This window comes from Cucurbita moschata, unplaced genomic scaffold (genome assembly GCF_002738365.1).
Source record: "Cucurbita moschata cultivar Rifu unplaced genomic scaffold, Cmos_1.0 Cmo_Scf00049, whole genome shotgun sequence".
Taxonomy (NCBI): Eukaryota; Viridiplantae; Streptophyta; class Magnoliopsida; order Cucurbitales; family Cucurbitaceae; genus Cucurbita; species Cucurbita moschata.
In genome coordinates, this window is record NW_019268565.1 from 854,147 (window position 1) to 881,742 (window position 27,596).

Below are 27,596 nucleotides of genomic sequence, written 5' to 3' on the forward strand. Positions count from 1 at the left end.
CCAAGTGACCCGAATAGAGTTAACAACCTAACCCAACCAATTTTTGGGTTGAGTTACGTTGTCAAGTTGTTTTTTTTAAAAAAAAAAATCATACATATTCACCGTGCATATTATATTAATAACTAAAATATCGTAGAACTCAAATATTCACAAATCACAACACATTACTAACATCAGTTGCAAATGTTAACAAACGTCAATTATTCTTAATTTTTAAAATAATCTTAATAGTTGGGTAGGGTTGGGTTGTAATCTATTTTCTGGTTGGTCGGGTTGAACCAACTAAAAAAATGTCAACCCTCGAACTAACTCGAATTTTCGATTTTTAAAAAGTTCAACCCAACAATTTTCGACCTTTGTGGATATAAAAAAAAGGTCAACCCACAAACGGACTCAAATTTTAGTTTATATCATTTAAAAGTTAGATTCCTCTCGTAAATAAATATGTTCATTTAACTTGCAGATACTGGCCCCAAACACAGTGGAGAATGAAGAGATTTCTTCCTGTTATCTAAACAGGGCCAAGGACGAGGACGTAAATTATATTTTCAATTCCTATCCTCCCGACCTCGCCCAAGTCTCCATCTATAATATATAAATAAAGTGAAAGACTATGTTGTAACATTAAAATTTGAGTTTTTGGAAATGACGTGGAACATTATATTATATTTTTGCTTATAAAATATTATCAGATTGTTCTATACTTTTAATAGAAACAATATCGAAGGAAAAGTTACCCACGAGAAAGGGCTTCGTTATCTCGTCTCGTGAACATCTCTACTCATAAACAGTCAGGTAAAATTTGAACGTAAACAAGAACACGATAAACGCTCCTTCAAGTGCTAAGTTTCAGATATTTACATTCAAAAGGACAACAAAATCCAGAAATGCATCAAAACTCCCACCTTCTTATATCCTTTGAAGAACAAAGAAGAAGCAGAAGAGGGAGAAGAAAATTGAAAGAAACAAAGAATTATGGAAGTAACCCAAAGATTTTTAAGTTCTCCTTTGAATGAATGAGTGATTGTTTGTGAAGAAATCATCTATCTTCTCCTTGTTTTGACTGCAATGATCCATCTCTCATCAAGTTCAGACTCAAGCTATTGAACCGCTCTCGAGAATACTGTCTCGACGCTTTCCTCCAATCTGTGCCTGCCTTCATCATCGCTGCGAATTCCTCGTAGCTTATTCGCCCGTCCTGCATGAATGCTTGAGTTAGTAGAGAAGTATTGCAAGAACAGATACTGAATGGATCCCATGTCGTTTAAAGAGGGAAATGGCCCATTTCTTATAATAGACGCATTTTTAGAACGGTGAGGCTGACGCAATATGTAACCGGCTAAAGCTATAACAACCCGAACCCAAACCTACCGCTAGCAGATGTTGTCCTCTTTCGACTTTCTCTTTTGGGATTTCCCTCCAGATTTTTAGAATATGTCTGCTAGGGAGAGGTTTCCACATTCTTACAAAGAATGTGTGATGTCCCACATTGGTGGAGAGGAGAACAAACCACCATTTATAAGGGTGTGGAAACCTTCCCCTAGCAGACGCGTTTTAAAGCCTTGAGGGGAAGCCCGAAAGGGAAAGCCCAAAGAGAACAATATCTGCTAGCGGTGGATCTGGGTCGTTACAGAATGCTTCGTTCCCCTCTCCAACTAATGTGGGATCTCACAATCCACCTCCCCTTTAGGGCCCCAGCGTCCTCGCTGGCTAGTTCTAATACCATTTGTAACAGCCCAAGCTCACCACTAGCCGATATTGTCCTCCTTGAGCTTTCCCTTTCGAGCTTCCCCTCAAGGTTTTTAAAACGCGTCTGCTAGGGAGAGGTTTCCATGGCACATGATTTTCTATAAGCGGTGGGCTTGGGCTGTTACACCGAAAATCATGTGCCATGGAAAAAAGTTCTTCTATTTGTCGTTTCAGTCGTTTTCCGATGTTAACAAACAACCAAAGCGCCCGAGTTTTCAAACTCAATAATATCAAAGATTAAATGATAAAGGTGGCTGAAAAGTTAGACCTACCACATATTCTTAAGTAACCCTATTCCCATAAGTTTTAGGGGACCGGGGCAGTTATCTATGTCTACATAATTCCATAGACCAGTAACTGAAGTATTAAATGAAAGACGTTACCGACCTTATCCGTGTCAACATCGTTAATAATAGCGTTAATCACTTCTTCACTATTTCCATCGATCTCATCGGCTAAGGTATCTCGTAGTTCTTCAATTTCTATATAACCACTCCGGTTTTGGTCAAAGAAATCGAAGGCTTTTCTTAGATGCTCTTCGTCGTCGCCCATTCTCCTAAGATGAACCGAAATCGCTACGAATTCTCGACAGTCGAGATAACCGTCCTTGTCTACATCGCCCTGTAAAAACGTAACTACAGATTAGTTCCATACGTCGAGAAAGAAAGTGAACTCGAAAAGTTAAAATATGTACTCGAACTTACAGCTTCCATCAGAATTTGAAGATCTGCATCAGCAATTTGATGGCCTAAATTTTGTAAACCTACTCGTAACTCGTCTATGTTAATCTTTCCTTTATTGTTCGTATCCATCTTATCGAATCCCTCTTTTATACCGGCGACTTCCTCGACCGACAAGTGCTCGGCAATTACCCTTAGAGCTCTTTTCTTCAGCTTGTTCATCACAGAGAACTGCTTAAGTCTTGCCTTCACCGTTTCTCCCAAGGAGATATTAGGAGCTTTCTTCACATTTTGTAGCCATGGATGATCTGCATTTTACAACCAAAACCATGTTATAAGGCCGATTCCAAGAGAAAGTGAGTACGTTTTAAGGTCGAGCCGTTACCGAGCACTCCTTGTGCAGTTAGCCGCCGCTTTGGATCAGGATCGAGCATCTTTCTCACGAGGTCTTTTGCATTATCTGAAACTTTAGGCCAAGGATCTCTCTTGAAATCGATAACCGATCGTATGATTGCTTGTGCAACTCCTTGTTCGGTTTCTGCGTAGAGATGATACAAGTTTAATGAGCTTAAGCAGAACATACACAACAAACAAGCTGTAACAGCCCGAGCCGACCGCTAGCAGATATTATCTGCTTTGGCCCGTTACGTATTATCGTCAGCCTCACAGTTTTAAAATACGTCTGTTAGGGAGAGGTTTCCACATCTTTATAAGTAATGCTTTGTTCCTCTTTCCAACCGATGTGGGATCTCACAATCCACCCCCCTTGGGGACCCAGCGTCCTTGCTGGCATACCACCCGGTGTCTGGCTCTGATACCATTAGTAACAGCTCAAGCCCACCGCTAGCAAATATTGTCCGCTTTGGCCCGTTACGTATGACCATCAGCCTCACGGTTTTAAAACACGTCTATTAGAGAGAGGTTTCCACACTCCTATAAGCAATGCTTCGTTCTCCAATCGAACCGATATGGGATCTCACACAAGCATGAATGCTACTTAATACTTACCGGCCCAAAATGGAGGGACACCACAAAGCAAAATGTAGAGTATAACTCCAGCACTCCAGACATCTACTTCGGGGCCATAGTTCCGTTTTAGAACCTCAGGAGCCATGTAATACGGACTTCCAACGATCTCGTTGAATCTTTCACCTGAAGAAGCCCGAGCGGGTCGGTGGATTCAGTCATGAACAAGGGAAACCATATGCTACAAATGAGAAAGCAAAGGGACAATCAGAGAGCATACCAGGTTTAAAGAACACTGACAGTCCAAAATCAATTGCCTTCAATGGTGCGTTTTCCTTCTTGTTTCCGAACAAAAAGTTCTCGGGTTTTAGGTCCCGATGCATAACGCCATGCTTGTGACACATCTGAACCATGAGAAAAAGCAGTAAGTAACAAGAATAACTGTCAAATCTCACATCAATTGGAGAGGAGAACGAAACATTCTTTACAAGGATGTGGAAACCTCCCTCTAATAGACGCGTTTTAGAAACCTTAAGGGGAAACTCGAAAGGGAAAGCCCAAAAAAGACAATATCCACTAGTGATGGCTGTAACAAATCGAGGAAGCTAAGTCCGGAAGGGGGTGGACACCAGATGGTGTGGCTGTGAGGATGCTCGGCCCCAAAGATCCCACATCGGTGGGAGAGTGGAACGAAGCATTCTTTATCAGGGTGTGGAAACCTCCCCCTAGCATACGCATTTTAAAACCTTGAGGGGAAGTCCAAAGAGGACAATGTCTACTAGTAGTGGCCATTACAAATGGTATCAAAACTAGACACCAAGCGATGTGCTAGTGAGAAGGCCGAACCCCGAAAGGAATGGACACTAGACGGTGTGCCACCAAGGATGCTGGCCCCCAAAGGAGAATGGATTGGGAGTCTCACACCGATTCAAGAGGGAACGAGCCTGAAGTCAAACTAGACGTCCTCAAGTTTCTAAGTTATGCTAATCATTTCTCAGTCTCTACAGCATATAATCCATATCCAAAACCAGTCACATAGAACACGAACAAGATATCTAAACAGGGTAGAACCTCAGCTATCATAGCATACAAATAACAGCTCCAAAGCTTTTAGTTAAGCAATTACCTGAACAACTTCAACAATGGTCTTTGTAACAACAGCAGCAGCACGTTCAGTGTAGTGTCCACGAGCCACAATCCGATCAAACAGCTCACCTCCTTCACAAAGCTCCATAACCAAATGAACAGCGCTATCATCTTCAAACGTATCCTTCAAGCTAACAATGTTCTGATGCTTCGGAAAATGCCTCATAATCTGAACCTCCCGCCGCACGTCCTCAATATCCACGGCGGTTCTCAACTTCTTCTTGGAAATCGATTTACAAGCGAACTTCTCTCCGGTGACCTTATCGGTACATAGATGCGTTATTCCAAACTCCCCACGGCCAAGCTCGTGACCCAGTTCGTATTGAAGCCCGATTTCACGACCGGTGGGGTTGGTCAAAACGGTGAGCTTATGGCTGCCGCCGTTGCCGGCGTTGCCGGCGGCTAAGTGGTTAACGCCGTAATCGATTGAAAAGGGATTCGGCTTCTTCTTCCTCTTTCCTTTTCTCAGGTCCTCATGGTCCCGAGGTGGGGCAGCGCAGCAATTTCCCATGAATGAACGACGATCTTGAAGAAATCAACGAAAACACGAAATGGGTATTGGGGGATTCAAGATCGGGATTCGAATTAAAGCAAAATTCGAGGGAAATTGATGAAGGGGAGGCGAAAATCGAGATGGGTATGGGGAAATCGGAAGAAGAAGAAGAAGAGGAAGAACAAGAAGAAGGAGAAAGGGGTTTTTTTTGTTGTTGTTTTTGGTTTTGAGGAGATAATAAAATGGAGTGATGGGAAAGAAGGGAGTTTATAAGGGAAGAAATTGGCGTGTGTAATGAAAGCCACCACCATGGATGGAATTCATTTCCATTTTCCTCTTTTCTTTAAAGGAAAGTTCAAAGAGTCAAAAATCCCATTTTATGTCCCTTTCCTCGACACTTCCCTCCCAACAAAATTTTGTCCCATTTTGTTATTTATTTATTTTCCTATCTGGTAGTGAATGATCGATAATATATGTCTTAACTAACTCATTCCTTGTTTTCATTGTTCTTACTAAATATATTTATTAATTATTAATCGATTGAACTATGTTTAAATTGATATATTATATAGGTATATGTTTAAATTGATATACTAGATAGGTAAATCTATCTCACTGTTGCAGAGTTTTAACTCGTCTCCTCCTACTTTTAAGATAAAATTAATTGACTATGAGGAATTTTGGGTTAATTGAGTTCGTGACTTCAACTAACTCAAATAGAGTTCACAACCGAGCTTTCTATTTTAAGTGGTTAGGTTGGATTAGATATCAGGTTTTTTTTTTTTTAATTATTTAAAAAAAACTGACGTATTTCTTAGGTTAATAATTAAATTTGGTATTATCAAGCCAAAGTGTATTGCTAAAATTGGTTGCAAAGGTTAAATATTCATGACATTTAAAAAGTAGGGTAGAGTTGGATTGTAACTCTATTTGGTGGGTTGACTCGACCAAAAAATGTCAACCTACAAACTGAATCAAAATGATGTCTTTTAAACCTAGGATCACGATGACATTTGTTAGATCAAAAATACTATTTTGATTGTTAAATTACTTCATAACCGTTGTTGGCATGTTTATTAGATTACATTGAATGATTTGGTATGATGGGAGCCGATGCTCCACGTTTGAGATAGGTTTCGCTCGAACGTACATCTCACCCCATATAGGAGAAAGGTAACCCCTTCAATAAAATCGAAAAACTCGTGTGATGAAGTGGCAAAGTTTATTTTATGATGCAATTGATCAAATTCTTTTTAAAATGGAGAGGTGTAATTACATGCATTTGACTCCATGTACATTCTTGTAGTCAAATCATCTAGAAAAAGAAGAGATGTCAAACATAAAAAACGCCCAATCAACTTCGAACACTTGTTGATTAGTAACAACGAGAAAAAAAAAAAAAAGAAGTTATCCCAAATCAATTAGATTGAAAAAGTCGGAGAGTTGGACTCTAGTATAAAAGAGAGCACTTTTGTCTTACTAAGTCACAACAATTGTTTCGTTTCATCCATCTTTGACTATTTGAAGTTAGTTAGAGACTACATGTTCTGACGGCTCCAGCTCATCCTCTCAACTCATTCAGCTCAGGTTTGATAGTTTTGGACTCTCTTCGAGAACCGTTTCTAACACTTTCGAAGACATTTGAGGCCAGTATAACAACTGTAGCCAATTTAACTCATTTGAAGTTAAGTTTAGATTTAAATTATTTGGAGCTAAATTATGGTCGTGGGACTCCTTAGGCGGAATTAGGTTTTAAGGAATAGTTTTAAGTTAACATTAAAGGAGTGTAGTGACAAGGCGTAGGTCAACCAAGTAAGTGGTTCTACGGTTGGACGCCCAAGGGCTTGGTTGAATGACTTGTATATTATACGAATGACACGTATCTTGTGGCCCCTGTACGTGTCATATTTTGTGATGTTATGATATTTGATATATGATATGTTATGTGACAATTTATGCTATGTTATAAAATTACGTGGTGATATTAGTGTTTGTATGATGCAATGAACCTCCACATATCAGACTACATTATGTTAGCATATCCACTCTATACCTATGAACATTGATAAGCCATGTATGTTAACCATGAAAGATAAGTCCAATATATGTAATGTTAACTATGAATGGAGGTATGATTTGCATCACAAGTATATGTCATGATTTGAAACTACGAGACTTTGTATGTCATGTGTATGGGTGAGTGTGCGCTAACCCATAGTCAAGCTTAGGTGTACGTATATGAGCCTGCCTGATAGGTCCATGTGCACGTGCATGAGTTGTGTGTAGAGAAATGCTACACTTTCAACCCTACCTAGACTGGAAAGTAGAGCCCAAGACAATGATATTTTTATGAAAAGATAGATTCTACCATGTTCGTATGTGATTGCATTACCTATCTCCAACAATGGGTATACTTACTGAATATTTTTAAACATTTAAGCCACGTAGTAAGACACCCATGTACGATGAAGGCGTCACTGTGCAAGCCATGAAAACAAAGTCAAGATAATTGCATTCTCATTTAAGTTGTAGCCCTTAGGCTAGATCAGGGCGTATGCATTTCTTTTATATTAATGTTACTTCAATTTCATTATTCTATTGACGTTTACTTTTGATCCGAATCAAATTTTGTGAATGTCTATGTCCATGACACCGTTTTTATATGAATATTCATAAATTAATTTATTTTAATAATAAAAACAGGTCATTACATTATTGGTAGTTGAAAAGGCTTAATTCTCATATTTGAGCAAGGACGGATTGTGTAATTTGATTTTTGGCCAATTAACGTGTTGGTCAATGTAGAAGCTCGTCAAATAGGAGACAAACACGACTATGAAGATTCTCATAGGTTAAGAGAACGAAGCATTTTAAAGCTAAAATACGTGGAAAATGCAGCTAGGATAGGGTAGAGATGTCGGGATTGTCCCAAATGGAGTTGAGAATATGGGAAGGGTTGGGATAAGCAGGATGCGACTAGTGATTAGTTGAGACATCGATCAGTGAAGCTATGACTGAAAGCCATTTTTTTCCTCTTCTTAAACTTATAATTCAAATTAAACTCCAAATTAGGTTCGAGTTTTATTTATTTTTATTTTACTTAAACTAAAATCCAATTAAAAATTCAAGTTTCAAAATGTCAAAATTAAGACCTAACTAAAAATCTCTTATCCAAATTTTAAAATTTTAATTATAAACCTAATTTACCAAAAATATATTTACTTAATAAATCTAAATTAATCTCTAAAAATAAATATTTTCTTATTAGGCATTACACTACAATTATTACAAAAAAAGGAAAAAAAAAAAGAATTATTTTCATTCCTTATATAGATTTTTGAAAATTAAAATTGAAAAATTATATTAAATATTTGGAATGCAATAAAATCTGTACTTTCCTTTTTTAGATAGATACGATTCTTAATTGTTAGTTACACACACTTATTATGCATTAAAACATGTTGGATTATGTAATCATTTGGCTTTGTAATTAACTAATAACCACTTCCTTGTCTTGTTCTTCCCAACAAACACATAGAAATTAGAGCCTTAAATATTCTTCAATAAAATAAATAAACCCTAATTTTTTTTCTCCTTTTACTTCATAGAGTTATATATTTAACTCGGGTCGGGATTTCCAACCCACTTCAAATGGGGCGGAGATTCCTGATTTATGAGGGAAACAATAGAGAGAAATTTTTACCCGTTAGATAAATGAAGTCGGGGACGAGAATTATATTTTCTGTACCTATTTCTGCAGAATTCTTTGATACACTCAGTCCTACCCTGCTTAAAAGAGAGATTTTCTAAATTTCATTTTCAAAGACGGAAAAAAAAATCTTTATTCCATTTTAAGTTTCAATGGGTTTAATATCTTAATTTTATTTGTTTCATTTCGGTAACCACAAATATTTTTTTTTATGTTAATTAAACTAATTTATTTACGTCAGACGTTGTTTTATTTATGTAGTATTCACCGTTATTATTGTGATTCAACTATTAATTTATTAATTAAAAAAACTATTATTCATGTAGTATTCACGTTAGATTAATTTTATATTTTGTTTACTATGCGTTACAGAGACAAATGAATTTCGTAAAAACTTTTTTATAAACATAGTATTACTTTTAAAAAAATCGAAGAGGTTAACGAATTTTTTATAGTTTAAGGGTATTTTCAGAACACTGTTAAAAGTTCAAACGTGTTTTTTGAAACTTTTAAAGTTTAAGCGTAATTATATTAATGTAGCGTTTTTAAATCTAACCTAAACTATTTTAGTATTTAGTTATCGTTAGTTCCTTCTTAATTATTTTACTTATATTTTTAAATTCTTGAGCGGGTTAGAAATATGAAAAACTCCTTTGCATCCGCTCTCGTGTAGTTAACAAAAACTGGTTTTATCATTGGAAAGTATTCGTCAGAACGCCACATTTTCTATCTCTATAAATCTCAATTTGACTCGATAGACAAGTCAGAAGTTCAAATTTCTTCGTCCATTGAACTAAGTATATTAGCTATTCTACGCCTCGTCCCGATCGCTAAAATAAAACAAATTGTATATTTAAATTAAAGTGAAGGTTAGATAATTTAAAAACCTCATGAATTTAATTTTATTGTTTTTTGTGCAAGCAATCATGAGCTATCCATCACATTGATTGAAGGTTTGTTTAGGGTCAAGGACATGCTTCACTTGAAAGGAAAATTGAGAGCTTTTACATGTGTGTTCATATTGAATTATTACCAAAATTTTCTTTAATTATAAATCATAAACAAAATCCCATCATTTTGGTCAAGTTTTTATGAAGCATCATCATAAAACCAACCAAAATAATTTATATTTTTTCGTTCGTACTTTATATTAAGCTTATAGAATAAGTTTTGTAAGAGCCAAAATCCATCGCTAGCAGATATTGTCCGTCTTGACTCGTTACATATCATCGTTAGCCTCACTGTTTTAAAACGCGTCTACTATAAAGAGGGTTTAGTCATATTTCGACTAGTGTCTTGCACATGATACCACTTGTAATAGCCTAAGTCCATCGCTAACAGATATTGTCCGCTTTAGCTCGTTACGTATCGTCGTCAGTTTCACCGTTTTAAAACATGTCTACTAAGTAAAAGTTTTCACATTTTTATAAGAAATGTTTCGTTTTGAGATCTTACACATCATCATAAAACCAAAGGAAATAATCTCATATTTTTTCTTTGGTACTTTATATTAAACTTATAGAATAAGTTTTATATTTTTTAAAAGAAATGGTTAGAGCCCAAATCCACCGCTAGCAGGATATTGTCTATCTTGACCTGTTACATATTATCGTTAGCCTCGCGGTTTTAAAACGCGTCTACTATAAAGAGAGTTTAGTCCTATTTCGACCAGTATCTTGCACCTGATACCATTTGTAACAGCCCAAGTCCACCGCTAACAGATATTGTCCGCTTTAACTCATTACGTATCGTCGTCAGCTTCATAATTTTAAAACATGTCTACTAAGTAAAAGTTTCGAGATTCTTATAAAAAAAATGTTTCGGAATGGGATCTCACACATCATCATAAAACCAAAGGAAATAAGCTCATATTTTTTCTTTGTGACTTTATATTAAGCTTATAGAATAAGTTTTATATTTTTAAAAATAAATGGTAAGAACCCAAATCCACCGCTAGCAGATATTGTCTATCTTGACCCGTTACATATCGTCATTAACCTCACAGTTTTAAAACGCATCTAATATAGAGAGGATTTAGTCCTATTTCGACCGGCATCTTGCACCTGATACCATTTGTAACAGCCCAAGTCCACCGGTAACAGATATTATCCGCTTTAACTTGTTACGTATCATCGTCAGCTTCACTATTTTAAAATAGATCTACTAAGTAAAGGTTTACACAAAGGAAATAATCTCATATTTTTCTTTGGTACTTTATATTAAGCTTATAGAAGAAGTTTTATAAATTTTTTGCAATTTGTCCTTCAATTATACGTTTATTATGAACGAGCTCGTTTGGTCGATAATTCATTTAAAATATATTGTTTTAGATGTATTCGAAAGGATTTAATTCAATAGAAGGTTCGATAGACGCAAGTAATTTATATTTAAAAATGTTTTAATTATATTAACTATATACGTGTTGTTTAATCCAATTTATTTTATTATTATGTTATGAACTTCTAGAACTATAGCTAGATAACTTGACTTCAAAGAAGGAAGAAAATAATTTTAATTATGTCATTGAATAAACTATACTATAAAAACACCTCATGATTGTTTCATAGAAAGGTTGCTAAAGTCAATGAAACTAAATGCTACAATTTATTTTTTGGTCCCTATTTTGAATTTAATTTCAATTTGGTCCCAACTAAAAGTTTTGAAGTTTTAATTTCTTCTTTACTATTGTATTAAATATTTTATATGAAAAGTTTGGGAAGTTTAAGTTAGAAATTTTTAAAATTATTGATTGACTGAACGTAGAAAGCATGCAGTAGAGCTAGTCGGGTAAGAGAAGGTTGGTTTGCTCAGGATCCTGTGTGCCGGCTTAGTAGCGTGCAAACAAAGGGCTATTGGATATGGAGAGGGAGTTGGCAAAGCGTGTCGTTTGTAATGCAAAGAAAGAGACCACTACTTTACTTATTTGTTGGACTGCCCACCTGAAATTTTTTTGAAACTAAGCTTAAACGGTAGAAACGAACTTGAAAAAAAATGGAAAAACTAAAGATTAAATTATAAATTTAGTCTATTTAAGACATATGTCTATTTGGTTTCTAAACTTTCAAAATTATAAATTTAGTTCCTAAACTTTTGATTCTTTTAAAAATTACGAATATTAGATGAATTTGAATGATGGAAGGTCGAGTAGTACGTATGAACTTCAAATTTATAATTGATAAAATAATTATTTTTTAAAATTTTTAGAAATTTATAAAATTTTAATTATCAAATTGAAAGTTTAAGAACAAAATTATGATTTATAACAAATTGGAAATAGGTACCAAATTAGTAATTTTACGTAAAATGTTCTTAGAAAAGTAAATAAAGAAGTTATGGGGGATGAAAATGTAAATAAATAGAAGTTATACGCTACAAGAAGACCGTTTCTTGGTCAACGATGTTGTGTCTAAGTCGTATCTTCTGGAGGCAAAAAGCCGGCTGTTTTAGTCTATTACGTGGCGTGATTTTATTGGTTGAATTATTCAGTTTGACCTCCTAGAAGGCCTAATTAAAATAATAAAATTAAAATAAGATTGGTCTTTGTTTTCGGTCCGTTTGATAAGACAAAGTCCACACATCTACGAGGGGTATTTTTGTCATTTTGCTTTAATCCAGTTGGCGGCTGGTTGAGTTTGCCTCAAAATATTTTTTTTTGAATAAAGATTTAATAAACAAATAAAAAACCATACCAAAAAACATTAATAATTTTTTTTTTAGTTCGGCAAACGTGGACCGAGTAAAAGCTTTAGCTCGTACCCTACCATTAACACTCTTATCAATATAATAAATCTTATTCTCGTTTGTACTTTTATCTATTAAATTACTAAATAATCTAAAGGGTAAGTTGACGGGATATGACAAATTTAATTATATTAACACTAACACTTCTACTAATTTGTAGGTTTGAGAATTTTTAGAAGTCGGTCTAAATTTCANTTTTTTTGAATAAAGATTTAATAAACAAATAAAAAACCATACCAAAAAACATTAATAATTTTTTTTTAGTTCGGCAAACGTGGACCGAGTAAAAGCTTTAGCTCGTACCCTACCATTAACACTCTTATCAATATAATAAATCTTATTCTCGTTTGTACTTTTATCTATTAAATTACTAAATAATCACACTCTTATCAATATAATAAATCTTATTCTCGTTTGTACTTTTATCTATTAAATTACTAAATAATCTAAAGGGTAAGTTGACGGGATATGACAAATTTAATTATATTAACACTAACACTTCTACTAATTTGTAGGTTTGAGAATTTTTAGAAGTCGGTCTAAATTTCAACTTTGTTCATCGAGCATGTTGTTAAACATACAAACTAGAAACGTACTTGTATGATTGTAGTGGTGGGAGAAGTTGCAACCCGACTAAACCAATTGATAGTGCAGCTCGTACCTCACGCACATAATAGCTTATGACTAAGCAACTCTACACCCCTAAATACATATTTAAATAACTTACAAAACTAAAGAACTTTGAGTTGAATAATTCGATATTAATTAACTTATTACTCCAAACAATCTGAGTAACGACCCACAAGATTTGGAATATAGATTGGGCACCTGATAGTCTTGATATTCTCCTACATCCTTTGTGACATGGTTATCTTATACTTACTTCTCGCTACTAAGAGTGAAGGCTATCCCCACATACTAACACTGAGTCCTTCCAGCACCATTTGTCCTCACTCATATGCATCTTAGAAAAATTCTCACCAAACAATTTATGTAATGACCCACAAGATTTGTAATTCGATACCTGATAATCTCGACATTCTCTTACATCCTCAGTGACATGATCATGTTGTTTATTCCTTGCTTTTAGGAGTGAAGACTATCTCTACATACCAAGAGTTATTTCAGCATGCTTTGTCTTCACTCACGTGGTATCAATTACAAATTTAAATAAATAGATCTAAATGCTATAAAGATGCATGTGTATATTAAAATGTAGTTTTTAGAAATAGAGCCCAAAAATAAACAAATGAAATAAAAAATAAAAAATAAATAAACAAATAAAAATGGTTAAAATAAATAAATAAAAAAAATTAAAAAAAAAAAAAAAATCTTTCCCTACTTCTCTACACTAACCTCTCACCCCTTCTCACAATTATCTCTCCTCAACCCATCCTTACTCCAACTGAGAAAAAAAAAAAAAAAAAAAAAAAAAAAAAAAAAAAAAAAAAAANNAAAAAAAAAAAAAAAAAAAAAAAAAAAAAAAAAAAAAAAAAAAAAAAAAAAAAAAAAAAAAAGTTAGATTTGAGGAAAAGTAAAATGGCTTTCAACATATTAACATATTGCTGAAATTTTTTCTAGTTATTAATGTAAAATCCTATCTCAGATTTCTTTTTCTTATGGTTATAAGAAATTAATTTAGGATCAAATCTTCTTTCATATTTTAATAGGTACTGATTAGATTTTTGTTAGCATTTTAAGTTATACGAAATAAGATTATAAGGTTAGATTTAATAAAGTTTTAGTTGACAGATCTATAAACTAGAAGATACAAACAATCAACTTAAATTGGCCAGTAATATCTGTTTACACAATTGAAAAACCTATTTACAGAATGAAAATAATGAGGGAGAGAGATTGAGGAAAGATTTGTTGAACAATATTTAACAATAAAACAGTAAATATTAGAGAGCAGTGAGCTCCTCTAAATTTTGTAAATATCAGAATTTTACGATAACCAATGTAAATTAGAGAAATAATTTTACAGGGTTCAAACTTGAAACTGATGTTATGAGCTCATATAGGTTGATTCGGATTTCAAAAGATGGAATCGAACTTTTATTAAAGATATATTTTGCGACAACGACTTAATCTAGCCAGGTAAGTGACCTTACTATCGGCATGGTTATATGTGATGTTGACACGTGCCCTGTGGTTCTGCACGTGTCATATATATTGATATGTGTGAATTGTCTATGGATCGATATGCTTTTTATATGTTATGTTATGTTATAATATGTGGTTTGTATGATAATAATTATGGTACGATGTGCTCATGGATATGTTTGAGATAGGATACGAGAAGGATGCACAAAACGAAATGTAACGATAGGAGTAAGATACGTTCATGAAACGTTAAGGTTAGGTTACATACCGGAGTGCTATGGATAGGAGAGATTGATGAAAGAATACGGATAGGTTATGGGTAGAAAGGGATAGGTTTGTGATAGATTGATAGAACGATAGTGTTAGGGTACGTTCTCGTGACGATATGACTAAGGTACGTTACGTAATGATATGTCTGTGATAGGTATAAGAACGTTAAGGCTATGGTAAGTTAGAGAACGATATGACTATGAAGTGTTTACGTTATGACTTGTTTATGATATGATACATTGTATGCTAGATTATTGTGCTTAAGTACGTAGTTATGTGAACGTGAATGTATGCTATGTATGCTTTTAGTTTGATGTGATGTGTAATGCATGTAACGATATGAGGTCCTTGAATGATTATGACATGTTTGTATGAATATGTGAATGTGAACAACATGAATTGTATGACATGAAACACGGTAACGATAACCCCGATAGAAATGTGTATGAAATGTGAAATGAAATGAGAATGACATGAAGCCTGGAATGTGACGGGGGGTTATGGTCATTACAGATAAATGTAGAAATAGGGGAACTTCATGCATTATGTGTGTTCATGCATCTGGGGGGATACCCCCATCCCATCACGAGGGTACGGACGCGTACATTCAATGGCAGGACAACGATCGTTATGCATTGCATAGCACTGCCGTGACGGTTCTAGTTTTAACGGGTCCCGGCATAAGGGGCTCCCAGAGTATGCCCACCAGATAAGGACAGTGGCCCAGCGGTGTGCGAACTAGCTGGTGGGTGCTGTCCTAACGGGTAATCGTGGACGTGTACCATATACTCTACACACAGCCCATACTCGCACGTATGGGCTGTGTGTAGAGTATATGGTACACGTCCACGATTACCCGTTAGGACAACACCGTAGGGAAAACAAAACGAAATGAAACGAAACGAAAGATAGGTCCCATCATTTCATTGCATGTGATTGTTGCATTTAACCCCAAGTGGGGTCACTTACTGAGTATTTATTTAAATACTCAAGTTATGTGCTACTACATTTTTCAGGTTAAGGCAAGACATTCCTGTACGGCTGACGACGACATCGCAGCTCGAGATCATGGCACATGCATAAGATAGTGATATTTATTTTCTTAGACTTAGGATAGAATAGGATGTTTTAAACTTAAACACTTATTTATTTTATTTCGAGTCCTTTGTTGTGTCGTTTTAAAGATGTTTTCGAAACACGTAAGTCCATAGCTGTGTTTTAAGTTAAAGTTTATGTTTTATGGAATTTAAATGAAGTCTTCCGCATTCAATGTTTATGATATGTATACGGTAGCTGACCTTAAATTAAGTAGAAAATTTTGGGTCGTTATACCCATGGTATCAATTACAAAGTTAAATAAATAGATCTAAATGCTATATAAGATGCATGTGTATATTAAAATGTAGTTTTTAGAAATAGGGCTAAATAGTTTTTAGAAATATATATTAAAATGTAATTGCAAATTTCAATTAAATGTTTGAATATAAATAAATAAATGTTTTACGAACTAACGTTTTACTTTTATTTAAAATAAAAATTTAAACAACTGACTCGAACAATTCAAATCATCCAAACAAAAAAATATTTATGTTTAAGTTGAATTTGGTTCATTATTTGATAAAGGTTCTTTGGGTTAAATTTTTTTTATAACTCGAATAGTTGAGTGTCGTGCGTCAAGTGCTACAACCACAATCAATAATACCGATTGTTGTAGCGAAAGCGGAACAAATGTACTCACAACACCAATGAACGAAATTACACAAAGATACACTAAAATATTTAGGTGGTTTGGAGAGAAGAAATTCACCTACATCCACGGGCAGAAACCAATTACTAATAATCAAAGTGTTACAAGTGAATACTTCACTCTCACACTACAAAATCTCTCACAAAAAAGGTTACTCAAGAAATATAATGTAACACACAAAACTCAATCAAATTCCGATATCAAAATTCGATATCCTCAGTCTCCTAGACACAACCTTTATATAGAGATAATTCATGTAGAATATTAATAAAAAAATCATAGCAGAAGATTAATAACCAAAATAAATAAGATATTAATTAAAATGGTTATAAATTAAATAACCAAATTAATATTCTTATTTTGAATATGAGTTAATGTCTAAATTAAATAAAAAGCTTATGACCATTTCAACATTGAGTTGGTCTAAGAATGTTCCAACCCAACTTATAAAAATAGATCTTGTGAGTTCTAGAAAATATCAAATAACTGGTTTATAATATATTAAATATAAAGTTAAAAAGAATCTCGATATTAGAATTAAATGTTTATAGATTTATTAAATATTTTTTAAACGGTAAAGATATGAAAGTTTTAAGAACCTAGTAATTGAATATGCTTTTATACTCCTTGCTACTTTGTATTTTTCATATCGTAGTTGAGGAGTTGATCGAGGACGAGAGCGTTCTAGAGCTGCACAATTGTAGAGGACCCTTTAAATCTACGTTTTCCTTTTTGGTCTTATTATATTTTGTTTTAACCGTCCAAGTCTAGGTGTATTTTGTATAATCCCGAGTAAATTGTATGTATGTATTATACCTTCATTATTCCACGTCATTTGTTGTCTCATGTTTAATGAATTTTTTTTATCATATTTTTCATAAGTCTCATGTTAGCACATGGCCATCTATAGCTTGAGTTTCGAAAAATAGGTCATTACGATTAGTATTAAGCTTAATTAATTAGCAAAATCTCACAAACAAATGCATACAAATTTATATTAGTTTAAATTAAGATTAAAATATGGTTCTATCTCGAAATGTTAATATAATAGTTTTATGAAAATAACGTCTAATTCGAGCCGAGTATAGTTCTCTTTAATCGAAAAATCAAATTTTCAATTCTCAAATTCCCATTTCATGTGTTGTTGAGCTAGAAAAAAAATTATTCTCAAATTTGAAAATGGATGGTTCCATATTAAAAAAATCAAATCAAGAGTATAAAAAAGTACAAAATCGAGATAAAGTCCGCTTAAATTGATGATTTAAACTTTTCTTTAATATTTTTATAGTTTGTTTAAAATGAGGAAATCTCCATGAGGAAGTCCCCCACCATTGATTTTTAGAACGACAACTAGTGCTTTAACCAACGAACTATGTTTAAGTTATATAACTATTTTCTAACGCTTAAAAACTCATCACCCAAGATTGGTTTTACACTTTTCCCCCCTCTTGTACTTTTCTAAGTAAGATGTGATTAAGAGACAAAGCAATACGAAAGCTCGTGGCCATGTGACACCTGAGTAAAGGAAGGATACATGAATGAACCAATACCACATCTGAATTGAGAGTCACTACCATGCCAATAAGGTGCACCTTCTTTATCGGTGACTCAATTATAGGAACCCTATAATTAAACGGACAATTTTTCTAAGATGTATGTGACTGAGAACAAAACATGTTGAAACGAGTGAGAAAAAAAATAATGGGACTATATCACAAGAAATGCATAAAAATATTGAAAAATGCTAGAACCATCAGACTGGACATCAGTCGTTACATATTTTTTTAATTTCTAATTGCATATGAACACTATTTTGAATAAAGGTTACTTCTTTTGACAAAAACCACACAACTAAAATATTATTCTAAATATGATGTTGAATATTTAGCTATGCATAAGCTTAAAGCCCCTTTATAATGTGAATTTTCAACGTATTGTTTTGAATTATACGTTTTTTCCATTGAAATTTCTTATTCAAAAAAGTTCTTCATAAATATAGTCCATTCATTTTCAAACTTGGTGGTCGCATTGGATTCTAGTTTCTTCTTTTTGGATTCTATATTCTATTCAAGACTTAGAAGACTCGTACAATTCTACTAAGTTTTTAAAAAATTAACGGTAGAAGTTAAAAATGTAAAAGTTAAAATTAACAATAAATTCACCTCGTTATTTTGGATAAACTAAATCTAATCTGATCCATAATGGTAATAAAATCATGGTGTCAGCAAGAACGTAATGTCTGAATGCAATTTGTCCAGATAGTTTGAGGAGCATGATTAGGCTTTTATTGAGGTCGACTTAGACCAATTAAGTAAGTGACTTTACTGTTGACTTGACTGGATAATTTGTATGCTATATGAATGACGTGTGCCATCTAACCCTTGTATATATCATGTTTAATTATTGTTTGACGGTACTATGTTATGTGATGACTTATGCTATGATGCAAGTTATGTTACGTTATAAGTTATATTATGATATAATTTTGCTATGTGATGAAACTATGTTGTGACATCAATGTTGTATGATGCATGAATTTCCATATGTCACACCATGTATACTATGTTAACTTGTTCACTCTATGCGTTGGAAACATTGATGAGATATCTATGTTACTTATGAAAATATGAAAAACATTAGGTATGTATGTCTAGTTGGGACGCTATATCATGAATAGGTAGGAGTTGCATCATAGATGTGTTTCATGATTTAGAGCTATGGGGAATTAATGCATTTTGTATATCACGTGAATTGAGATACTTTCTATTATGGTTAGTATAGATGCTATGAGATCTCACATCGGTTGGAGAGAGAAACGAAACATTCTTTTTAAGGGTGTGAAAACCTCTCTCTAGCCGACACGTTTTAAAAACCTTGAGGGGAAGCCCAAAAGGCAAAGCTAAAAAATGATAATATCTACTGGCGGTAGGCTTGTGCCATTACAAATGATATTAGAGCCAACACTGGACGGTGTGCTAGCGAGAATGCTAGGCTCTGAAAGGGGGTGGATTGTGAGATTACACATCGGTTGGAGAGGGGAATAAAACATTATTTATAAGAGTGTGGAAATCTTTCCCTAGTAGACACGTTTTAAAAACCTTAAGAAAAATTTCAAAAGGAAAAGTACAGAGAGGACAATATCTGCTAGAGGTGGACTTGAGTTACTACAGATGGGTACACTATGATGTTATGTGTTCTCTTTCCCTTCGTGGCTTTTGGCAGCGTGAGCGTACACTAGTCGAATGACAAGCCTAGAAGATACGTATATGAATCCGTCTAATGCGTCTGTGCATGCGTGTGAGCTTTGTATGGTATGTCTCTACAATCTAATTCCACCCGCATTGAAAAGTAGAGACCAAAACTAGGGTAGGTCCCACCGTAATTACATGTGATTGCATTGCCAATAATGATACTTAAATACAAACCATGTAAAGCCATGAAAATGAAGTTAAAAGACAAAAAGGATCCTCCTTCTCTCTCGGCACTCCCAACACAGCCGGCCAGTCAAATTTAGCTTACAAAATTGGTCATTTTGAACATTGCCCAACTCAAAATCTAACGAAAAATGCAAGAGTTTGTCATGTGCCAATTTGGACCACAACGCCAAACTTAATTAATTTGTCAATTTTTCCTTTGACCATTTATCCAATGAAAAGTTTGTTCTTGGACATCTTTCAACCCTGCCATTTATGTCGTTTCCCCTTTTATCGTTTACAAATTTAATAAAAGTCACTAGTTTGCGCGTTTCTTCATCAGTTCGATCCATTCTCTATTTTTTTGAATTAGGTTCAAGTGTCTAGTCCATTGCTAATAGATATTTTCCGTTTTGACCTGTTAAATATCGTCGTCAGCCTCACGATTTTAAAACGGAGCTAGTAGGGAGAAGTTTCTACGCCCTTATGAGAAATGTTTTGTTCCCTTCTCTAATCGATATGAGATCTAACAATCCACCCTTTTTAGGTAGCCAACGTCCTGTAACAGCCGAATCCTACTGCTAGCAGATATTGTCCATTACGTATCGCCGTCAAGCTCCCGGTTTTAAAATGCGTCTACTAAGGGAGAGGTTTCCACACCCTTATAAGAAATACTTCATTTCCCTCTCCCCAACCGATGTGGGATCTAACAATCCACCCCCTTTGGGTGCACAACATCCTCGTATGCATACTGCCTGGTGTTTGACTATGATACCATTTGTAACAGCCCAAACCCACCGTTAGCAGATATTATCCGCTTTGGTCTGTTACATATCACCGTCAGTCTCACGGTTTTAAAACACATCTACTAGGGAGAGGTTTCCACACCTTTATAATAAATATTTTGTTTCTTTCTCCAATCGATGTGAAATCTAACAATCTAATATCTGATCTAATTCTAGAACTTAATCGAAATTAGGTAAATTAGATATTCTCGATCTAACCCTACTCTTCTTTATCGGTAGTCCAGCAATCCATCCATCAATTCTTGAAAGCAATCAAGCATGAAGGTTTCCCAACATTTTAGTCCATCTACCATCATGAATAAACCATCAAAATGTGCTGCGAGGTGTCGATGGTAAAGGAAAGACAACATGTCGTAGAAATGGGTAAAAAGAGAAGAGTTATCGATTGGATCAGGCCCGAATCTAAAACAAAAAATTGGATCCAGAAGCCCAACCCATCCACCTTTAGTCTCATGCACGTGAAGACAACCCACATTCACGTCGTAGACGAGCCATGAATAACCCTTTAATGGCAACACACAACCCAACAACTCGACCTAGTCGACGAAGTCTAGTTCAACAGTGATTGACATGTGAACCAAGGCGACTCGATTTGTGGTTCTCGCTTGTCGTAGCCACCTATGGCGTATGCAACTTGTTGGATGATGAAAGTCCCACGTATGCTAATTTAGGGAATGATCATGAGTTTATAATCATCTCCATTGGTTTGAGGCCTTTTGGGAAGCTCAAAACAAAGCCATGAGAGCTTATTCTCAAAGAGGACAATATCATACCATTGTGGAGAGTCGTGTTCGTCTACCATGGTATCAGAGTTATGCCCTAAAATTAGTCGTGCTAATAGATTGGTAAATCCTCAAATGTCGAACAAAGGACTCCAAAAGAAAAGGAATCAAGCCTCCTCGAAGGCATAGTAAAAAATGACCAAGACTCAAAAGGAGTTGAGCCTCGATTAAGGGGAGGTGTACTTTATTTGAAGGAAGGTGTTGGATGATGAAAATCCCACATCAGCTAATTTAGGGAATGATCATGGGTTTATAATCAAGGAATACCGAACTTTTGCAATGTGTTCGTGTAGGAGTATATAGAAGATTACTAGTTGCTTTAGAGACCATTTTCACCTTTTATAATCCTCGTGGATCTTCTACCCAAATCCATCCTAAATCTTGGTTCATAAATGTAAGACATTTGGATAATCTCATATTGCAATCTATTTCCACAAATACCTATAAAACTTTAACCATGATCGTAATTTTTCATTCAAGCTGTGGCTCGATACTATTAAATCACCTAAACTTAGATTTAGAACTTTCCAAGTAGTGTTAAGATAGGGGTTCTACATTTCACTACTCCCAAAGTTTAGCTTCCATCAAAGACACTCTATGATCATAACACTAACACTAGTATTTTTAACTATATTTGAGACGCCTAATTGAAATATCGGACATTCCTTAGCAAAATCATTTTGATGCATATACTAATGTTTGATAGCTTACTAAATTGTAACTCTCATTCACGGTGCAAACCTTGCTAAATCTAAAATTATCAATACATCAATTATCGTTCACATTTCATTAAAGGTAAATCATAACATACTAAACAACATCATTTATTATCTTTCGTAAGGCATACCTGACAGCCACGATTTATCTGTTGAAAGACCATGGGCGTATGTTGAGTCTACATCGTAGGCCGGTCTACAGAATCTAAAAATCTAGGGCTTTGATACCAACTACAAGGACCTTAATTTTCCTACCTAAATGAAAACGTCATTACATACATGCCTTTACTAGCATATACGAAAATTTAAATAAATGTTTCAAACGAAGTCATGGACATACACACTTAGTTTAACTCGAGAAATAAAAGTAACAACATTATAAAAAATGAAACCTTATATAATCTTTGAGTACGAAAATGAAAAATCACCTATACAACTGCTAAATGAAAACAATACATACTATTGTCCTATCTTAACTTCCATGGTCATTCCATCATTTACCGTCATTCGTGCATGGACACTTTACCTTTACCTAAAATGCAAAAGTAGCCCATGACTTGAGTATTTTAAGAAATACAGTACGTAACCCCATTGTCGGGGTTGGGTAATGCAAACACACACATATATGATGAGACCTATCCTTTAAAACAACATAGCATGTGAGATCTTTCTAGTTTCGGGTAGGGTTGGATGCAAGGTATTTCCCCACACATGACACATGCACGCGCACATGAACACACCAAGTGGGCTCCTATATGTACTCCTGGCCCTGACTTGGTCGAGCTAAACGCGCTAATGCACCGCTAGACGCCACAGAAGGGAAAGACTCGTATGATATCATGGTAAACATAAATATCGAATGTACGTGTCCGTACTAACATAGCATAACGAGGAAGTATCTCCATACATACGATACACATAAATGTATGAGATCCCCATGGTTTAAAATCATAACATAACATCAAAATCATTTATATCTTACTATCTTGGATGTGAAAGCACACATATGCATCATATATATGTAGTAAGCATCATGACTTTCATCTTGCATTATCATATAATTTGTAACATGGCTTCACATGGCAAGACCTAGCATGAAATACACAATTTTTCATTTCGTTCATATCATGACATAGTAGGACATCACTTACCTACATAACACGACATCATATGTCATCACCTAGCATACACAAACATAACATAACGTCATGGCGCATGCAGGGGCCACGAGGCATCCGACATCATGCATCATATAATTATGGAATTATTAATTATTCTTTATACCAGCCTGAATTTGTTTCTTAAGAGCTAATTCAACCTCAAGATTCATCATCTCGATGATATCGGTTAAAACAAAATGACCACAAAGGTCAGCTACCTTGTAGTCCAATTATTAAGTGTAAAGAAATACATATATATTCTATCTCTCTTTTTTTTTCTTTCCCAAATCAATCTATTGTTTCTTATTTAAAATTCTTCGAAATTAAAAATGGTGAAGTTAATTTCCTATAATTATTGATTATTCTAGAAAACTAAATTTATATTTATACTTGGCCTAACCATTCATATAGACTTTAAATAACAGTTTATTAAATTTTATTAAGTATTCAATAAATTTTTAATCCTCAATTATTTAATGTTTCTTGAAATATAATTATGCCTAAGGAATATAAAGCATCTTAAACGTACCATTTTATCAAAATGTCCCTTTTAATTTCATGGGAGACAAATACTCAGATTTTTTTTCTCTATTTATTTATTTATTTTTATCTTTCGGGTTTGTTACATCATATATATACCCATCTAAAAAGAACTTTCATCCTCGAAAATGTTTAAATAGTGAATCAACTCGGGATATTTCTCTCTCATCCTATCCTCCTGTTCTCATATGGCTTCTTTCGTTTTGTGGGTTATTGTGAGATCCCACATCAATTTGAGAGGAGAATGAAACATTCTTTATAAACGTGTGGAAACCTCTCCTTAGTAGACGCTTCTTAAAACAGTGGAGTTGACGACGATACGTAATAGACCAAAGCAAACAATATTTGCTAACGATGAACTTGGGATGTTACAAATAGTATCAGAGATGTGGAACAATATGTGCTAGCAATAGACTCGTGCTATTATAAATAGTATCAGAGGTGTGAAAATCTCTCCTCAACAGACGCATTTTAAAACCTGAGGCTGACGATAGTACATAACGAATCAAAACGGACAGTATTATAAAATTCATCTTTCATTAATACAATACCAATATTATTTGATTAAGTCCATTCCAAATACTTTCCAATTTTAGGTTTAATAGATATTTTAAAAAAATCTTGAAAATTCAAGGAACAATTAAATGAACCCTTTGACTTTTAGGGTAGCTATTTTCTTAGCATTTCTTCCAAAGGTATTTTAACATATATTATAAATATTTTGTGGCAATTCTATCGTAATCGAACATAAAATATATAATTTTATTGTTACGAAAGTCTTATAGTTTGAACACAATTTCATTTTAGTATAAGTTTCTAAAAGTTTTTATGTATTAACCATCAATTTAGAGGTACCCTATCGCCTTAGAAATTATAACTTGATACCCATAGTTTGATTAATCCTCATAAATAGTTGTCCTTCAATCAATTATTTTCTTTTCTTCATTGCTATGAAAAGTCCTTGTTTCGTGTTCTAATTTCTCACGCATAAGCAATCTTATGGAATTTTCAAAATAAGGGACTTGGAGTATTTTAATTATTTTCAACCAAATTAGACCTATTTCTATGTTCATACAATAAAAAATAAAAAATAATTAACCCTATTAAGACAATCCAACACTGATCTGGTTCAAAATATACTCACCAGTTAAATTATGTTCAAATTAGTATAGCTTTGGATGATTTAATATTACTGAAATCTTGATGAACGTTGATTTAAAAAAAAAAAAATCCATTCTTTCTTGAGAATTTTTTTTAATTAATTTAGTCAAAAGATAAGATAAATGGACATTTCTAAGAAACCTCACCCTTCAACGATATTGAATTTCCAAATGGATGTCAAATAATAATAATAATAATAAATAAATGTCTAAGATATTTTTTTTTGTATCTCATTATATATAAGTTATTGTGTGTTTAAATTATTTAAGCTTTATTGTTCAAAAAATTTTATAAGAGGAAAAATGGGAAGGTCAATTCCGGCAGCCGATGGCGGTGGTTTAGGAGATGTCACATTATTCAGTTCCGGTGGGTTACTTTTGCTTGCAACTGTTCTTCTGTCTCTCTCTCTCGTATCGATGATCATATTTGCCTGCGGTGATAGCTTGAGTGACAACAAAAGAAAAAGAAATGGCGGAGGCTGCGGTGGAGGAGGCGGCCGAGGTTGTGATGGCGATGTGGGTGGTGGTGGAGGTTGTGGCGGAGGAGGCGGAGGTTGTGGTGGCGTTGCGGGTGGTGGTGGAGGTTGTGGCGGAGGAGGGGGATCTGCATGTTAATGACATATTTATTGGTCCCATGAGCTTGTTTTATGATAAGTCCGACCATATATCCAATTTCTTTGCAATAATGGCTGATGTTCCATATTAATGTATTTAGAAAGCATGTATGTCATATTCCGTGTTTTGAATAAGATTAATTTATTTTCTCTCAAGATTTTATTTTCATTTAAATTTTTAGACTTTTATCTCCAATTATTCACTTATGATTAGTTTAAACTCATGGAACGAACACGTCCGATTCTTGACCAACTGAATATTTCACTTTCTTAACTAGAATTCTGTTTAAGGAAGTAACTGCGTTTTAGATGTATACATAGGTAAAGCCGTGTGCAATGAAAAATACAAGCACGATTTGGGGAGAGATTTTTTTTACTTAGTTTTTACTTAGTTCTGGATTCGAATCCCGAGATAAAATTAAAATGGAAGATTTTTTTTTTTTTTTTTAATTTTAAATATTGTGTTTTAAAAGCTTGATTTAAATTTTAGGAGATAAAAATTTGTGAAACAAGTTGAGAATATTTAATGTGGAGCAAATTTAGGAGATAATAAGTATGTTACGAGAATTATTAATATTTTCTTCCTTATAAATAGCCATCAAATGTAATTAATAACAAAAATTAAGGAACCGTGTGCTTAAAGTTTTATTATTTTAGTACAAATAAATTCTCCACTCAAGTAATTGGGTTTCTTTATGCTTTCATTCATGTTAGTTTACTTTGACCGAGAGTCAAATCAAACATTTGGTATTGTTAAGAATGAGAAATAGAAATAGAATTGGGATCGAAAGTATGATCTTCATTCAGGTTTACACGTTTAAATAGGATACAAACTATAACTAATACCTAAAAATAGAAAAAATATATATCTAACTAAATTTGTAAATAAATAAAATATACGGTTAATAAAATCTATACTAACAACTCCCTAAATATCTGAGATATATTCTAACTAATTATCACGGCAAAATATTCTCTTAATACTCCCCCTCAAGTTGGAGAGTGTATGTCGATCACACCCAACTTGTCCTTCAAAAAGTCAAATTGCTGTCTTCCCAAAGCTTTAGTAAAAACATCTGCCAATTGCATTTTGGTCGAAACATAACACGGTTTGATGATTCCAGCTTGTAACTTTTCTCGAACTATATGGCAATCTATTTCAATGTGTTTCGTACGTTCATGAAAAACTGGATTGGCTGCTATATGTAATGCTGCTTGATTATCACAATATAATAATGCTGGTTCGGACAGTGGAACATTCAAGTCTTGAAGAATGTATCTTAACCAAGTTAACTCTAAACAAGTATTTGCCATAGCTCGATACTCGGCTTCTGCTGATGATCTGGACACATTAGTCTGCTTTTTAGACTTCCAAGAAATAATTGAATTTCCGAGGAAAATGCAGAACCCAGAAATAGATCGTCTGGAAGTTCGACAACCACCCCAGTCAGAATCGTAATATGCCTATAATCTTAAATTGTTTTCAGATGGCAGTAGAAGTCCTTGACCAGGAGTGCCTTTGATGTACCTCAGAACTCGAAGAGCTGCCTCCCAATGTGGTTTTCTTGGTTCATGCATAAATTGGCCAAGCATACGAACTGAATAAGCTATGTCAGGCCTAGTGACGGTCAAATATATTAATCTGCCAATCAACCGTCTGTATTTACTTGGATCATTCAACTTCTCTCCTTCAGTTAAAGAAAGTTTCAGATTTTGCTCCATAGGAAATTTGTCTGGACGTGCTCCTGTAAGACCTGTGTCTTGAAGGATGTCTAGAGCATACTTCCTTTGAGACATA

At 34.2% G+C, this 27,596-nt stretch overlaps 1 protein-coding gene across 2 annotated transcripts; it reads right to left on the reverse strand.

Annotated features, from left to right (window-relative positions):
• Positions 1 to 721: 721 nt before the first annotated feature.
• On the reverse strand, positions 722 to 5,346 carry LOC111435480 (calcium-dependent protein kinase 32-like). 2 transcript variants are annotated; one of them, XM_023072861.1, is made up of 7 exons: positions 4,522 to 5,342; positions 3,676 to 3,799; positions 3,438 to 3,581; positions 2,815 to 2,967; positions 2,454 to 2,737; positions 2,137 to 2,370; positions 722 to 1,198 (listed from the first exon to the last, which is right to left on the reverse strand). In XM_023072861.1, exons 1-7 carry the CDS (start codon positions 5,050 to 5,052, stop codon positions 1,040 to 1,042), a joined length of 1,629 nt encoding a protein of 542 aa, XP_022928629.1. In that variant the 5' UTR covers positions 5,053 to 5,342; the 3' UTR covers positions 722 to 1,039. The 2 variants fall into 2 exon arrangements, with proteins under 2 accessions (XP_022928629.1, XP_022928630.1); XM_023072862.1 differs by lacking the exon at positions 722 to 1,198 and adding an exon at positions 1,802 to 2,076 and having other exon boundaries at positions 2,108 to 2,370; positions 4,522 to 5,346.
• Positions 5,347 to 27,596: the final 22,250 nt, after the last annotated feature.